We start from the raw sequence: 16,981 nt of genomic DNA, 5'->3' as shown, positions 1-16,981 counted from the left end.
GAATGAATACCAGGTACGAATGTTAGATATCTAATACATAGTTGGCGGTGTAGCTCTTATCATTGCGATCGCTGCGGAAAGGCGCTGAATGTCGTATCGAGAGCTACCGCTAGGAAAAGAAAGTGAGGCGCTTGCTCGCTTGTATCCATGTTCGAGGGGTAATTCGAAGGCAAGCATTGTACATACATACGTCGTAACGTAGAACTTATATTTTTGTACGATGTATGGATATACAGCCTATAGGGTTCTGAATATTTATACGCCTACTCGTCCGTTTCTTATAAAGTTGATAATGAATAATCATGAGCTTTACTTTCGTGTAAGTGAAGCTGAGTAGATGTAGATGGTACATATTGGTACCTTTTTATGTATTCTTGTACCTAACCTACATACATGCATGTACCATGTATTAGTATTCTACTTAAGGTTAGGTTGTTTTTGGCCTGTGCGGGGCGAGGATCTCGAACCACAAAATCTCACAGGTAGCTCCGCTCTGCCGCCTCCACAATTTTTAAGTGCACGGTGCTCTTCGCAGCCAGATGCCAGTAAGACACCTTCCATTCTTTCCCTCTCATCCTAACCCATCCAACAGCTGCCATTCCCCCATCACACCTCGATCTTCTGCATCAATCACTTGTCAACTTTAATAAAATCAAAGCAAAGTGATACGGTCATAATACTACCCGTCCTTTCTGCTTATCCGCGCAACACAAGGACTACCTTACTTCCTCTTTTTTCCAATCATCAATTTTATAGCCGGCCTATCTCTACCCCCTCCTTCCAACTTTTTTCGCCGCTTTTGTTGCCCGCATTTTTTCGATAAAAACTCCTCCAGGTTTTCCTCTCTCATCCGGGTTTTCCCTTTCTACTCCGCGGCCTCGTGCCTTTTTTTTTTTCCTCTCACGCAACCCACCCACGAACCATCTGATTCGGCAAACAATTCGGCCAGGAATTTCTTACTTGGTTTCTCGTGATTCGCGCAACGACTTTGCAGAGTCTTGCCCTATTTTTCTCGCAGCGCACGCGAGCTATCCTCAACCTTTTGTTCTAAACACTCATCAGGATTCGCGCCTCGTTTCTACCGATCGCGATCATGGCGTCTACTGAGGTTTCCGCTACCCGGCTTTACTTAGGCAACCTGCCAAAGGGCGGTAAGTTATACCGGATGCTTGCTTGCTCGAGCTCATGTTGCAACGTAACGGAGCTCCGAGCTAGCTTTTCGTGTCGCCCTGTCGTGACTGCTAACTGTCCCGTCTAGCAACCAAGGCCGATGTGGAAGCCCACTTCGCAACCCATGGCACTGGTGAAATTACCGAGGTCAAGCTGATGAATGGATTCGGCTTCATCGAATACAAGGATCCCATGGATGCGCGCGATGTCGTTCCTGGTGAGTAACCCGCGCGTCTAGCAAAGTTTTGTCAGCGTCAATCAATAGCTAATTTTATTCGTGTCACAGCTTTCCGTACGTCTTGGACCGTTCCTGGCCACCGTCTCACCTGATTTATCCGTTGTTTCCCTGGCTAATATGTCGATAAGATGGATCTGATTTCATGGGCGAACGCTTGACCGTACAATTCGCTCGAGGTTCTCGCCATCGCGAAGGCTTCGGTGGTCACGAGCGCAGTGCTCCCCGACCCCGTCGCACTCCCCATCGCATGCAGATTACTGGACTTCCCAATGATACCAGCTGGCAGGTCTGTTTAACTCCCGTTTTCCCGTTCTTCGCCCTCGGATTCTGGCTTTAGATGATTTTCCCTTCCTTGGTACAGCGAGCCATCTTGCGCCGTGTGCTTTTTTTCGCCCGAACAATGGGGACGCTGGTATCCAAGATATTATTTTATTTGTGATGTCATAACCATCGATTTTAGCTCTCCCAAATTCTGGCGGACAGGTCTCAGGAGCTAGCCAAGGTGCCTCAGGGATTTCCAATGTTAGACGTAACCGCCTGCTTGGATTGGTTTGACCGCATTCCTTTGCTGGTGCTGCTTCTGGAGTTGGAAATATTGGCCTCATTCGCATGTTTTACACCGCTCCTCGGACCCCCACTTACATGGAATCTGGATCTAGGACCTGAAAGACTTTGCTCGACAATCCAGCTTGGATGTCGTATACTCGGAGACGGGCCGCGACGGTAATGGCCGAGGGTACGTGGCGACTCCTAACGGATTATCTCTGGCCTACGATCATATAAGCTAACGGATTTCTAAACAGCTTTGTCGAGTTTGAGACCGCAGCCGACCTGAAGACTGCTGTAGAGAAGCTCGACGGCCGCGAGTTTAAAGGACAACGAGTCAATTGTATCGCTGACGTAGGTTTATCTAGGGTCTGTTACTTTTTTTTTATACTAACATGGAGTACTAGACCCAACCGGACTTCCCTACCCGACCCTACCCGTGAGCGTGGCGCCCGTTCTCGTTCCCCTATGGGTCGTCGACCTTACGGCCCGCCGGGCGAGGGTTACGATCGCCGTGGTCCGCCTCGTGGGTACAATAGCCCGCGCGGCTATCGCGATGATTACCGCGACCGGAGCCCCGCTGCTCGTCGCGACTACTACGACGATCGTCGTTACAGATCTCCACCGCGCCGTGGACCTGTTGACGACTACCCAGCTCCGCGTGGTCGTTACGAAGACCCCTATCGCCGCGACTACGGACCCCCTCCGGATCCGTATGTCAATGGCCGGCCTTATGACCGGCCTCCAAGGGATTTTCCCCCGCGTGAGGGTGGCTATGGGCCTCGCGAGGGCGGGGGCTATCCCCGGGAGGAATACCGCCGAGGTGGCGGTTACTGGTAAATTTCTTAATTCAACTTTATTTGAGCGACCCCCCTTACGTTATTTAGATACCGCGCCGTTTCTCCACGTATAGCTAGATAGCTGTACCGTGGCAATGATCTGCTTGTAGGAAGGCTGAGAAATATGAGGTAGTAGGTAACGAGGAAAACAAGGGAATAAAAGTACTTTTAGGGGTAGGCTACGCGTGAAGTGCAATGAAATTTTTTGACGGGGCCGGCTTCAACGTTTTTGATGAGGGTGGCAGGAATAGGATTAAAGGGATTTCTCTGACCGGCTTGGTTGAGCCATGCTCAGGTTGGCTTCAGGTTAATTGTGTGTATGATGAAGCAAGACAGTTGCAATTGCTTATGAATGAAATGGTTTTTGTACGTAATGTAGTAGCTGGCGGAGCTATCCAACAGATCTATTTAACGTACATATATACCTACCTAGGCACATATGCAGACTAAGAGTTACCTACATAAGAGCTATCTACATGTAGGTATCGTGCCAGGATCTGATCCGCTAGATCTGCTGCTTGGGTCAGACTAGTCCGAGTCCTTGCAGTAGCGGCAATCCTCTATTCCTAATAGATGTTTTAGTACTTGTGTCTTATTACATACAGGGTAGTCAAGTCAAGTCACGTCACAGTTGACCGCCGATATAGATAAGATAGGTGGGTGGCTAGGTATATAATTCAGATTATATAATACCTCCCACAGCCCCTATATCAACTTTTTCACTATAACTAGGTAGTCTTATAAGCTCCACGGATGTGAGTAAGCAAAAGGGCACGATGACTAACTCGACTTGGGAGAGAGGTATTATATTATACCTACTCTAGCGGCGCAGCTAAAATTAGAGAGTTGGTGTCGGAGCAATCGAAAGACCGACAACGCGGGTTAAGGCAAGCTAAGGTTTTGAGATGGTTAAGTTTCGTCAAGAGAGGAAATAAGAATGTTGTGCTTAGAAATACTAATGACATCAATAAGCGGGAACTACCAACATCCATCTCTCTTCCTTCCATACGAGACACCCTTACGAGGTACTTGGGTACCTAGGTGATAGCCTGGAGATATGTAATCATAAATCTGCAAAGTAGAAAGTTAATACTACTGTTGGTCAAAGACTAAACCGAACATTGACCAACTCTATTTCAAAGGGAAAGCCTACGTACACCTTTACTTTTAGTTTACTGAAACTAAATATAGGTTGAATACCTCTAGGCAGGTATTCATGTTGTTCAATATCCCCTGCAGTGTGATACTGCGACGTACATGTATAAATATTCTCACTACCCGTCCTTTGTCTCAAAGTTTTAGTGTTACTCTTATTCAGAAACCAAACTATTCAAAGACAATATACTATAAAGCTCCATTTTCCACATCCCGAACATTATACAAACCAAATAACGATATGGCCGAACAACCCGAACCAACCGGTCTTATCGCCAAGAGCGGTATTGAGCTTTTAACCTTTAGTATGTTCTCTTTTTGAAAGATACCTAGGTATATATATGTACATGTCGTATTATCGTATTAATACTTTATTATAGCTACACCCAATGGCCTAAAAATTAGCATCCTACTTGAAGAGCTAAAAGAAGCATACGGCAAAGAGTATACTTGGCAATCCGTCAACATCCTTAAAAACACGCAAAAGCAGCCTTGGTTTACCGCGATAAATCCCAATGGTAAAATCCCGGCTATCGTCGACCATGACCGGGGCGGCTTTGCCGTGTTCGAGGGTCTCGCCATCTTGAACTACCTGACGCGCCATTACGACCCGGAGCATAAGTTTAGCTTCCCCGTCGACAGTGACGATTACAGCGTCTGTGAACAGTGGATGGCTTGGCAGCAGTACGTATTTGATCAATTACTTACCTAGCTTGGCTAACAACGTAACTTACCTTATAACAGCGGCGGAGTCGGCCCCATGCAAGGCCAAGCAAACCACTTCTTCCGCTTCGCTAAAGAAAAGATCCCGTACGCAGTCCAGCGCTACATCGGCGAGACTGAGCGTCTCTACGGCGTCCTAAACAAGCGTCTCGAGGGGCGGGACTTCATCGTGGGTGCAGGCAAGGGCAAATTCAGCATCGCGGACATCAACCTATTAGGTTGGGTCAACGGCGCGCTCTTCACGGGGATCGACACCTCTCCATTCCCTAACATCGAGAAGTGGATCGATAGGTGCATGGCGCGCCCTGCGGTTCAAAGGGGGTACGCGATCCCGAGCAAGTTGCCTATTACTAACGAGGATGTGAAGAAGAAGAGGGAGGAGGATCCGCAGGCTAAGAGGGAGCATGAGGAGTCGTTGAAGTTTTTGAATGAGGCTAAGGAGAAGTATGGGTATAAGTACTCTTCGCCGTAGATAAGGGGGGAGATGCGTATATATATATGGAATTTTATATATAGATAAAAGGTGTATGATAGTTATCGTAATACTTGAGTGTATACTCGGTATACGATGCTACATATTCAATACAATATGTAGAGCTACTCCATTACTCCATTACTCCATGATTCCCCGCATTATACTATTTTATAATTGGGGTCGAATAACCCAACCACTTATAATATTACTTCTCTTACCCTTATAATACGACTATCATAAGAGCTACCCAGACATACGTTCGCCGTAATGACTTCCAACAGGTGGACAATTTTCACCTGCGCCTTCGGCTCGAATTTCTCCGGATCGTCAAAGGTGCCATTCCCAATTCAGCCAGCCGACCCCGGTGGAAATGCTACCTCTACCTGGTTAGAGGAATCCACCGCGTTGGGGAATGATACGTGAACCGACCGAGGGTGACGTCTAGACGGTATTGGCATTATTATTTATAATGGCGGTGTTGTCGTGAGTCGACCTGGTTTTTATGTCTGGGATGATTAGAGCTATTGCTGCTACCTTCGTGTAGCCAATTTATTAGTCTACCATGAGTATTCGTTCAATTACTCTCGCAGCTCTTGTAGCTACTGTCGAGGTCGTGGCTCAAGATATTAGCGTCGATATCCCAAGCAACCTTGCCACGAGACCGCTTGTACCTGATGTCTACGGGTACTCGGTCGAACCAGTATGGGTTAACGACTACATTAGCACGCCCCTGGCTAAGAATCTCCTAAGCGCTATCGCAAAGATAACTGGCAAGCCGCCGCCAATTCGTGTTGGCGGCAACACGGCCGACCAGACTTATCTACACGACAAGCTGTCGACCGGGAACGACTCATTCGCCATCCCGACTCCCCTCACCGCGAAGCAGTTCAACATCACGCCGAGCTGGTACGACAGCTGGGCAAACTACTTCCCGGAAGACACGGATATCATCTACACGCTCAACCTCGCCGTCAACGACTCGGCGTGGTCCATCGCCGTCGCGCAAGCCGAAGCAGCGCACAGGTCCCTCGGCAAGAAGCTCGTGCAGTTCGAGCTCGGCAACGAGATCGACCACTTCATCAACAAGCGCTGGCGGGACCACACCTGGGGCGTCGCCACCTACATCGAGCAGTTCCGCAACATCACCGGCCAGATCCTCAGCTCGGACTGGTACAAGGCGATCGACGACGACGACGACAGGCCGACCTTCCAGGCCGGCGTGTTTGCCGACCCCCCGTGGGTCCCCGACCAGCAGGACGAGGTCGACGATTTTAGCATCGAGAATCTGACGCTTGTCGAGAGGAGCGAGGATCGCGATATCATCGGCAGTTATGCTACGCATTTGTACCCGCAGTCGACGTGTGACGGGCCGAGGTGGCTGCGGATGAGGTTGGATCTGCTGTCGAACCATACGGTGCTTTGGCAAGGTGAGTTTTTAGTCTTTATTCGCCATATATTCTGGTAAACATACTAACCGTGTGGCAGTGAGTGATCAACCCCCCTTATCCTAGGATATTATAGACATAGAGATATCACAAGAAATTCAAACCCAACTCCCCAACCCCTTTCCCATCTCCTCTACCTCGCCGATAATAGGCATAAAAGAAGAAGAAGAAGAAGACCAACTGACACACCGCAGAACGTTTCCCAATACGCCCCCCAAGTCGCTGCGGCCGACAAAGCCGGCGCCCACCTAGTCATGGGCGAGACCAACTCGGTCTCGTGCAGCGGCAAGAGCGGCATCAGCGACACCCTGGGCGCCGCCCTCTGGGGCGTCGACTACGTGCTGCTGGGCGCGTCCGTCGGCATCCGCAAGACGTACTTCCACCTCGGCGCGCAGAGCGAGTACAGCGCGTTCACGCCGAAAACGTACGAGCTGAAGAACGAGACCCTGGGCCCGGGCATACGGGCTAATTGGTACGGGCATTATTTCGTGGCTAAGGTCGTCGCTTCTACTACCACTACTACTACTGCGGAAGGAGATGATAATGATAATGATACTGATGATCAGGAGTTGAGTATTGCGGCGCTACCGGGGGCGAATAGCAGTACGTTGAGCGGGTATGCGGTGTATGCGGGCTCGGATGACGAGGGAGAGGGAGAGGGACAGCAGCGCTCCTTGAGGAAACTGGTGTTCCTGGATATGGGCGTATGGAACGGCACCGAGGGTCTAAGCAACAACTCTACGCTCAAGGCTACGGACGGCACGTCGTTTAGCAACGGCACGCGGCCCTCCACGACGATCAGGGTGGCGACGCCGTGGGCGGCCGGGCGCAATGTTAGCGTTACGCGGTTGACGGGGCCGGGGACGAATGCTAAGAGCGGTGTTGCGGTGGCGGGGGTTATGTTTGATGGGGTGACGGGGGAGGCGGTGGGGACGGGGGAGGAGGAGGAAGAGGAGGAGGTTGTTGGGGTTGGGGAGAATGGGGTTTTGGAGGTTGGGATTAGGAGGGCGGAGGGGGTGTTGCTTGAGGTTGTGGATGGGAGTGGGAGTGGGAGTGGGAATGGGGGTAGTAGCGGCGGCTCTGGGGGAAATGGTAACTCGGGAGCTTCTGGGAAGAAAGGTGCGTTGTGGTCTGGCTTGTTTGTTGCTGGTATGACTGTTGCTTTTATGGTGATGTTGTAGAGGTGAAGTAGATACTTGGCCTACTGAATACCTACGCATATAGTCTTCCGTTGTATGGAAACTATTTATTACAAGAGCAACCTTTTGAGATATATTATCCAACACATCGGACCTAGGGGTACGGTAACTTAGCTACGAGGGATATGTGTAGTAAGTTTTTGTCTGATACTTGCCCCTATTCACATCGAGTGGTAAATATGTTCTCGTACTTAGGAACTTACATATATCTTTATGAGATAAGACGTCCATAGTTCCGAAGAGAAATCACTGCCCGACTGTATTCTTAAACTTGATCGCATCTTGTAACTAGGCCGAAAGGAAAGGGCTTGGAGTATTAGACTCGAGAGGGAATAGAGAGGAAGCAACTAATAAGACAGCAGTAATAGTATTATCAAAAGCCGAAGAGTCTACATTATCAAACAAGCCACCGACAACATCACGACCACTGCCGTTTATTCCTTCGAGGCCGACGCCGGAGAGCACACTACGCATTCTCCTGCAAGCCTCTATAAATATACAAGGTACCTGGCTGGCTAGATAAACACATTTAATGACACGTTGAGCGAATAGAGATGGGACAACCAACCCCAGTTTCATCGAGACTAAGAAGAAGGAAGGGATAGGATACACAGAATACCTCGTAACCTTCCCCCCCCCCCACGCTCCTCAAGCCAAGGGATCTAAAGGCGAGACGACGTATCACCCTGCCGCGACCCGCCATCGTGTATAGATGACATATCGATGTCAGCGCACCCTAGCACAGCAGCGGCAGCGGTAACAGACTCATCACCCCCCAGCCATCATTAGATCTTGCCTCGAATCCGGGGACACATACATACATACATACATACATACATACATTAGATAGATACCTAACATAACCCGCTCAGTCCGAAGTCGCATGGACTCGAGACACCTTGGCCAGACGCTCCATCGGACCAAGTTTTCAAGTCCCAACGTCCAACTTCCAACTTCCAAGTCCCGTAAAGAAACCATCATCACCACCGCGTCTCCATCGCATCTTCTACCCACCCGCATACCCGCCCGCCTGCCTCAATCTCTCCGCGGAAAACAAGAGAGAACTGTCATCTTGGCACGCTACTGCAGCATGGGATGGGATGGGATGGGGGGCCAGGTACGTACGTACGTAGACATGTCCTCATCGACTGCAGCCATCCAGCCTATCGGCGACGGACCCATCTGGATCCCAATATCCGGGGGTAGCATGAGAGCAGGCCGGCGGTGATGGGACTCGCAGGTCGCCGTGTGGCTTGCAGCGCACAGCATTGGGGGGACCCTTCCTGCAGGCCTTTGCGATGCTACCATGTCGCCGCGAGACGTTTGTGCGAGTCGGGGTCAGGGTCAGGGTCAGGGTCGGGGTTAGGCATGTATACCTACCTACCTGCCTACCTATACCTGCCTACCTTGGCAGAGCATATAGCATGGTTACGGTATGTATGCTATGGGTATGCCATGGCGCTGTAGTTTCTTCATGCAAGTCGAGTGTGTGCGTCTTACCTATACTCGACAGCCAGCCAGCCAGCCAGCCAGCCAGCCCAGACCGGGTAACGTACGGTTACCTCCTTATTCGGCCGAGTGCAGGTTCTGAGAGTTCCCCTTGGAGTGGATTCGTGCATTAACGCCGATAGACAGCGTTCTTGGTATAAGTCTCCTTGAATGGACAAATAGCACCAATCATACGATTATTATAGGAGCAGGCCAATATTATAATCGCTTTTTGTTGCAGAAGCTGTGTGTCTCAGATCGTCCGCCCTTCTTAGCCTCATTAGGAATACGGAGTCAAAGCATGGTAACTCGCGATCTCGATGAATGGCATATCAATACTAGGTAGCTTCTGCAATGACTAATAGTACCTATGAGTTGTCGGTCTCCTCTTGTTAGTAAGAAGATAGTTTTCTAAGACGTATTGGGCAGAATTCATACCTTTCGAGATATCAAATATGCCTTGACAAAAAACCAACTATTAGGATATTGGAACTTCCTTTCTCGCCTAAGGTACGAAGACTAAGGAAATAAGATAATTAAATATGAACGAAAATATTGAAGCTTATTGTAAATTTACAACTAGTGAGCTTTGTTAATCGTCTAATTTGACTAGGAATGTTATATATTTTTAGATTTCATTTCTATATATAGGATGTATTGATATTTTCAAAAATATATACGGCAGTCGTAACGTTGTGCCCCTTTTTATCAATGGGAGAGGCGTGCCGCGAATGATTGCAGTAGTGACTTCTAGGTCATACATTGGTTTCGCTAATTCAAAGCAAATGAGAGGAGAGGGTCGTACGGTAACCCATCCTAAACCAAAAGAATGTCGGGCGAGACTAGTAATAAGTCCCAGCCATTCTTTTTGAACGCCTCATTCAAATTTCCTGCATGGAAATCATGAACCGACAAGAGGGACCTATTTACTCTTCTAGTATTTTTTGACATATACCCGGAAATGTGTAATCCTCGTACACTTTTAGTCAAACAGAGTGCCACTTCATTATAAGCGAAATACGATCCTAGTAGTTGTCTCTCCACTGTTGTGACCTTGGATGTCAGCAACCTGTCATAGATTTCTCCAGTAGCATTAGTTCTTTAAATCCCTCTTTCCACGATTTGCTTTGTTCGGGAGTCGGCCTTGGGAGTGGGCTTCGTGCGAAACCGCCGTAACCCGACCACGCTTGGAGTCCTGCCTTAACACTCAAGACGCCGCCTTGGATGGCCGTCCAATCGCCTCGTGATACGATCTCTTGAATTTTCTGGGCCTCGGAGTATTTGCCTGCGTTATATAACTCGATAGTCTTAATACAGGCCTTCGGTGCGATGTTTGCGAGACCTGCTAATATGCCGTGTCCTCCTGCGATTAAGGACTGGATCGAGAAGTCGGCTGAGCCTGCCAGGACCAGGAATTCGGGGTTGTCCGGGTCGTAGTCCTTAGATTGCGACCGTGTGGCAGCTACTACACGGTTCAATTTGCCCGTATTGCCGCACGTCAGCTTGACGCCGACAATCTTGGGATGCTGTGCTAGCTTAACGATTACGTCGGATGATAAGTCCAAACCATTAACAGCGCCTGGAAAGTTGTATATGATGAGGGGTATCGGGGACGCATCGGCAACGGTTGTAAAGTACTGCTCGATGGTCCGAGATGATGGGGCAAACAAGGGCGCGTAGTATGATGGGGGTAGCACAAGGGCGTAATCACCCCCTGCTTCCCATGCCTCGCGACAGTACTGAATAGTCTCACGAGTGCTCTGAGCGCCGCAGCCGACAATAACTGGGATATGCGAAAATCCAGCTTCGTTTAATGCTTTGCGTGTGGCGAGAGTGACAAGTTGACGCTCAGCATGTGTGAGGTGAACAGCTTCGCCGTTAGAGCCTTGAGTGGCAAGGCCCGTCACGCCAGCTTCGGCAAGTCGTACAGCATGGCGAGCGATAGTATTGATGTCAACGTCCTCGGTCTCTGGGTCGAAGAAACAAAGGGTTGGTACATAAACGCCTGGTACCAGTGGCCTTGTTATACGGAAATCCTCTTCTACTGACTCGCTCTCGAAGAAGCTACTAAACGAGGAGTGTGACTCGGCAGGTGCTAGAGAGCCTGTCACTGCGTCTGAAGAGGTAGCAGGTCGAAATGGGATTCCGTCGAAGCTAACCGCGAAGCTTCCACTAGGAGATGGTGCGTCAAGGTGTGGTGCCATGGCTAATGATAGGGGACACTATAGTGACAGTGATATAGCTACTAGAGTAGATTCTTATAATATGAAAGTAGTGATTAATATTGTGCTGAAAGTTCTGTAAGACAAGACAACGGGGGATAACGTGGTATATATAGATTAAAGTAAGATGTAGCTATATCTTAATAGCAGAACTGATTGGAGGAATAGAAGAGAGTAGCCCGAATAGGAGAAGATGAAAGTAGGATCAAAGTAGAAGAGCAGACAGGTGCATAGATAACATCCCACTTCTATAACACAGACGGGGAAATGCATACTACCATAGTAGTCTATAATACATGTCCTCTCGCGTTTCTTGCTCGGACATCCCCTACTTGTGGTGTTCAAGAGGACACCTCAGATCAACCGTCTCAAGACATGGTAGCTGGAAAGCCGTGGACAGTGCAGGGGAAGATCTGCACCGCCCGCATATCTGGAGTTGCGAATGCAAGGGTCTTCAAAAAAAGTTTTCGTATCGCGCGCGAAGGCTAACACGGATGTTAGACGTATAGTGACTAAACGATTTGTTATACATTGAACAATATTATAACCATCTAGAAAGCTCGGAGTTGTATGTATCTCATAGTGACTTGCAGGTTGTATTGCAGTGTAGGTACTCGTCAGGTACTAGCAGACCGAATTGTGGATTTGAATGTGGGGGGTAAGCTTGAAGTCGGTACTGTATATTGGTGATCCCCCAAAAATGCTCCGTTCAAATATAGAGGCCGTGAGTGGTCGGTTGGTTGACGATGACATTGGTGATACGGCTTCTATAGAGCCCAGCCGTTTCGGTCTTTGGGATTGGCCAATGGAAAGAGATACATCCATTTTGGAGCTAGGGTCAGCTAGCAGACTGGCACCAATAGAGAAAGCCATGTAGAACCTAAGTATGTCAGTAGGAGGCCCAGGCATAGACTAGGGAATTGAACGGAAGAAGACCACGAGTCTAGTCACCAAAAGCCGTCAAAGGGCAGATCTATTTTCCATATTCGTGAAGGTACATCTATCTCGGTGATTGCACAAAAAGACTATCAGCTTCAGCATCGTCGTCATCTAAAGCCTGTCTAGAGCCTAGTGACATATTGATCGAGCAGGGGTTTGCGGCACCTGGTTGGGTGCTGGTCAAACTCAACAACGTCAGGTTTTTCCAAAGAGAAGTAGAAGGAGCCGACGCGGAAAGATGGCCGTGTTGTCACGAGTCCGAAGACGGGCTAAGGCCAAGAACGGCCATGTGATGAGGGATACGGACTATCGTTTATGACGAAAGACGGCTAGCAGATAAACGTCTCATCAGGCGGCTGAAGGCAATGTGGCAAAGCGGTATGCGAGGCGCGAATACAAGTTACGTACGACTCGTGGAAGTAGTCTACTCGTTCTTCCGGGATGGACGGTGTGATTGTGGCTTTCAGGATTAGCAGCCGGGCGGCTGCAGTGTCACTTATCGAAAAACTGTCAAAAGTTGCGAATGACCTCTATGCAGCTTCATCGGACATTAAGCTGTTGTTGCTAATCAACTCATAATAGTCATAATAGCGGTGAATACTCCACGGTAGTTTCGAATTCCTCGTGCCGATTACCAATTACAACCCGATATATCAGGCATGAACAGAGATGAGCCTCTGATTCCCTCAAACTGACAGCAGAGGGATTTTAGACCGAAATCTGATACAGTCATCTCCGGAACAGCTGGGACCAGTACGGCGAAGAAAATAGGCAATAATGTGGCGAGCCGGTGAATGATTTATTGGGCCAAGAGCTGGGAGGTCGTACCGTAGTAGTAATCTACCATAAAGAAGCTTGTTGAATGCGGGAAACACATCGCTATCCAAATTTGGGAAGGACCTCCAAGGTTGCGACGGGTGAGTGATGTATTAGGCTCAAACGACAGTCATCATTGGCGGCTTGCTTCTCATTCTTCTAAGGCACCGTAACGCTAGACCAAAGTGAATCGGTAGCGAAACCAGCCATTTGTTACTACTCGGCAAGTAAATAGGAAGAGGATCGGCATCATGTCGCCTATCCAATGAGTGAAGGAAGGTGTCATACTTGGTCAGTCAAAGTATCACAGCATTGCAATCATTTTTATCATTGTCGTCATAATGATTATAGATAATGTTCCTAGAGGTAGGTATTGAGATGAACAAGCCTCTCCATGCTAGGAACCGTGCGTTTTGGTTGGTGGTTGTTTGGTGTTGAATGATGTGCATTGGCGCGGAAGACCCAGGCACGTTGAGGGTTGAAAAGTTGGGGGATTGGGGGTTTAGAGGTTTGGGGGCCATTCAGGTAGTACTTAGTATATCTTAGTATAGTTAACTATTTGCTTAGTAATCCTACTTAAACACTGCACCTTCTACGAAATAAATAAAGCGAAACTAAGATATGTATATTAATACTGTACTGCAACTGCTATTATTACCTAAGGTACATACCGTACCTACCTCATATAGACTTGAGTGTATATAATTTAGATTCAAAGAATAATGTTAGCGACTTCCGTCATCTACTAAATGTACCTATGTAATATAGTGTATTGACTGCTATAACCTGTGTAATGTGGGGGTGGGGAACTCCACTAAGGTTGTTACCCCATCTCATCCTGTCTTGCCCCTCTACTTAACACTCAATTTTAATCTTCTGCTTATTCCCCAATGCGGGGCTATTGTCAACTCGTAACTCATCTTCAATCTTTAGACTTATCTCCTCAATACATACATCATACATATTACATGCGCCCCATCTCCTATAACGATCTACTCAACTCCAACATATGGTTGGCTGCCTCACGCTGTCCAGTTGTCCAGTCATATGCTCCAACGTAAAACTTATTTTCGGCGGCTGATGAGGTTGAAGGAATCGTCTCAATCCTCGCTACCAGGTTATCTTCCTCCTGCAACCTGCATCACCCATCCGTAGCACGACCTGGTCTACGTACATACATATGTACCTATTATGCACCATGTACGCGCCGTATGAGAATAGTGACTTATAGGACGAACATTTCCTAACCTAGCCGCAAATGGGCTCCAAGAAGTTGACAGCTTTAAGTGGCAGAGTAGTAATGTCAGAGAATCGTCTTTCCCTTCCTCTTTTTTCTACAGCGTCTCATTCTTGTGAAGTAGTGAGCACGGACCTTGTGATATTGGCTAATATAGAGCAGCCAGAGTTGCATCTCGCAGAGGCAAGTCGAAGAACACATTCCACTTTGAGCTTGGCTTCAACTGCATAAGACGGAGACATTATCACAGCCCACTACGTAAAAATGATTTCCCCTGACTAGACCGATGGAGCTCATGCTGGAATAGTGACAGGTCTTTACGAGGGTTGACCGTAGCCTGCCTCTTATATCATACCCATCCATTGTGGTGCCGAGACCCGTGAGAGCTAACTATCGAGAATCATATCATCAGTCTATCATAGCCTGCCTTTAATATACTTCTAGCTGACCTCGCACGCCGATTGGTTGGGTAGTCGTATGAGGTACGCGTCGTCTTAATACGCATCCAAAAGCGTACGATTTAGTAGCCCGACCAGGAAGGAAAATATACTAAAGCGTCTTCTCTTATCCCCTTGCGCTGATCGCGTGATGATCTTCGAGGACTTTTAAAGTTAGGTACCATTTGTCTTGTTATGTAAAGGCTCGATCCGCATGAGAAATACGAATGACAAGCTTCGAATCTGATAGGAACCCTCGCCTTGCATCTAGAACGCCCCAACACCCCGAAACCGGGGACAGCAGCTAGATGTACCCCATAGTATCTATACCTCTTATGCACAACCCAGTTTCCGACAGATTGGTTCCAACAGTAATAAGCAAAAGTGCCCAGCCACTTTTCTAGGGGGGGTACTGCTTGGAAAGTGTGGGAGTAGATTGTAGGACACGGCTTTGCATATCCCCATGCATATGTTACATTATCGGGTTATCAAGCGGAACCTCCCCTCATAGTCATTGGAAGGTAGGTACATATACCTTACGTGTGAGTTATTATATTCCTTAATGTCGGGGTTGCATACTCTTACCCAGCGTCTTCATTATTGGCATTGAGCTATAAGTCTATAAGATATATCGTAACTTTATTCTTCGAGCCATACGTAAGATTTTTATAAGCTGAGTGATAAACAGATCATATAGAGCAGCAATATATTTGTGTACTCTCTCATTAGTCGAAGCTTGAATAATATGACTTAAATTGATCTAGCATATGGCGTGGGTCTTCCAATCCTGTCTCCAGTTGCTCGATTAGATCGTCTTCTTCGCCTAGTTAAATGTAACGTATACAAGGTATTGCAGTATATTACTACCTATAACTACTCGTACTATACCCCTAGTTCCTAAAAAGCCCGCTATAACTAGCTACATGGCGGCCATGTCTATATAGGCAGAATAGCTCGAACCCAATGCATATTCGTCGTAGAATCCTGCGGGCATGCCCAACGTCTAATTTCAACTGCATAGTCGCCAAGCTCCTTCAAGTGTGCAGTTTCCTGGTCACATGGGCCCCAAGACGAACCAATCCTCCAAGAGGCCGGTATATGTACAGTACGTCGAGCATAGTAGATCCTCGTTAACCAGCCGACGATAAAATGCCTGCTTCGCCACGTGGGTGCAACATACATAGAGCATGACGTACTGAGTAATGGATGGCATGATCCCGTCCTGCATGTGCAACTCCTGTGGGTGATTGTTTGTGAGTTACGTCTTGGGGGCCGCTAGATGCTACATCCCACCTCGGGCCCTCAACAAGTTTCTTGGCTCCGGACTGTAGTCAGACGATATTCGGTTCAGATAAATTATTTACTTAAACTCTTACACGACGGCAGACTCGGATATGCCCAACAGTGATCTAAAAGAAGGGGGGAGTGTTGGGCGAGGTATTTGTATATGTTCCATTACAAATCATATCTCAATCTCATACTTCCAATAGGAGTCATGTTTAAGTTAATCAAATAGCCTCAATAGCCGGACTAAGATATTACCAAGAAGAAGCTTGCTGCGTCATTTCAGAGCTCATATCTATGAGAGTTTACAAGTGAGTGGACAGTAAGCGTTGCAATAGGCTAGGTAAGATTATAATGATAGCCTTGACTGAGGGCATGTTGAAAATTCCATTAACGTACCTAACTCATCAATTGTGCTTATGATTTCATATAGACTTCTATTAACTTGTTAATTGAAGTTAGGTAGACAATTTTCTCATTACTAAATTATGCCACTGCGTGTATATCTCAAAAGACTTAGTTTAGGTACATATGATAAAGTGTTAGAATAATAATTGAGATGAGATCGTTAAATATATTTTAATTTTTACTTAGTCTTGACTCATATTATAGTCACCCTAGTAGCTACGAGAACCAAATGGTCCCCCTTGTTATATTATTACACCTTTCTAATATGTATATATAATGCTCAGTGATTAATGCATATACCAAAACATCAATCTAAGTCTTATGGGACTACTAGTTTGACTGACTGTATTGTTTAACCAT

General features: G+C 47.5%; 4 protein-coding genes across 4 annotated transcripts; 3 read left to right on the top strand and 1 right to left on the bottom strand.

The window, feature by feature from the left end:
* Positions 1-1,093: 1,093 nt before the first annotated feature.
* On the top strand, positions 1,094-2,794 carry GL218_03106 (Pre-mRNA-splicing factor srp2; the record flags this gene model as incomplete). Its single annotated transcript, XM_033579652.1, has 6 exons — positions 1,094-1,151; positions 1,259-1,387; positions 1,457-1,462; positions 1,537-1,694; positions 2,068-2,144; positions 2,212-2,794. 6 exons carry the CDS (start codon positions 1,094-1,096, stop codon positions 2,792-2,794), a joined length of 1,011 nt encoding a protein of 336 aa, XP_033436171.1.
* A 1,395-nt stretch (positions 2,795-4,189) lies between these two features.
* Positions 4,190-5,143, top strand: GL218_03105 (Disulfide-bond oxidoreductase YfcG; the record flags this gene model as incomplete). Its single annotated transcript, XM_033579651.1, has 3 exons — positions 4,190-4,253; positions 4,329-4,632; positions 4,693-5,143. 3 exons carry the CDS (start codon positions 4,190-4,192, stop codon positions 5,141-5,143), a joined length of 819 nt encoding a protein of 272 aa, XP_033436170.1.
* Positions 5,144-5,708: 565 nt separating this feature from the next.
* On the top strand, positions 5,709-9,018 carry GL218_03104 (uncharacterized protein; the record flags this gene model as incomplete). The annotated part of the gene is made up of 3 exons (XM_033579650.1): positions 5,709-6,584; positions 6,786-7,502; positions 8,698-9,018. 3 exons carry the CDS (start codon positions 5,709-5,711, stop codon positions 9,016-9,018), a joined length of 1,914 nt encoding a protein of 637 aa, XP_033436806.1.
* Positions 9,019-10,339: 1,321 nt separating this feature from the next.
* Positions 10,340-11,482, bottom strand: GL218_03103 (putative 4-hydroxy-2-oxoglutarate aldolase, mitochondrial; the record flags this gene model as incomplete). The annotated part of the gene is made up of 1 exon (XM_033579649.1): positions 10,340-11,482. One exon carries the CDS (start codon positions 11,480-11,482, stop codon positions 10,340-10,342), a length of 1,143 nt encoding a protein of 380 aa, XP_033436811.1.
* Positions 11,483-16,981: the final 5,499 nt, after the last annotated feature.

The sequence above is a fragment of the Daldinia childiae genome (genome assembly GCF_008694065.1).
Source record: "Daldinia childiae strain JS-1345 chromosome Unknown Scaffold3, whole genome shotgun sequence".
In the NCBI taxonomy this organism is placed as follows: Eukaryota; Fungi; Ascomycota; class Sordariomycetes; order Xylariales; family Hypoxylaceae; genus Daldinia; species Daldinia childiae.
Note: the sequence above shows the minus strand (reverse complement) of the source record. Positions and strands in the feature narration are given on the sequence as shown.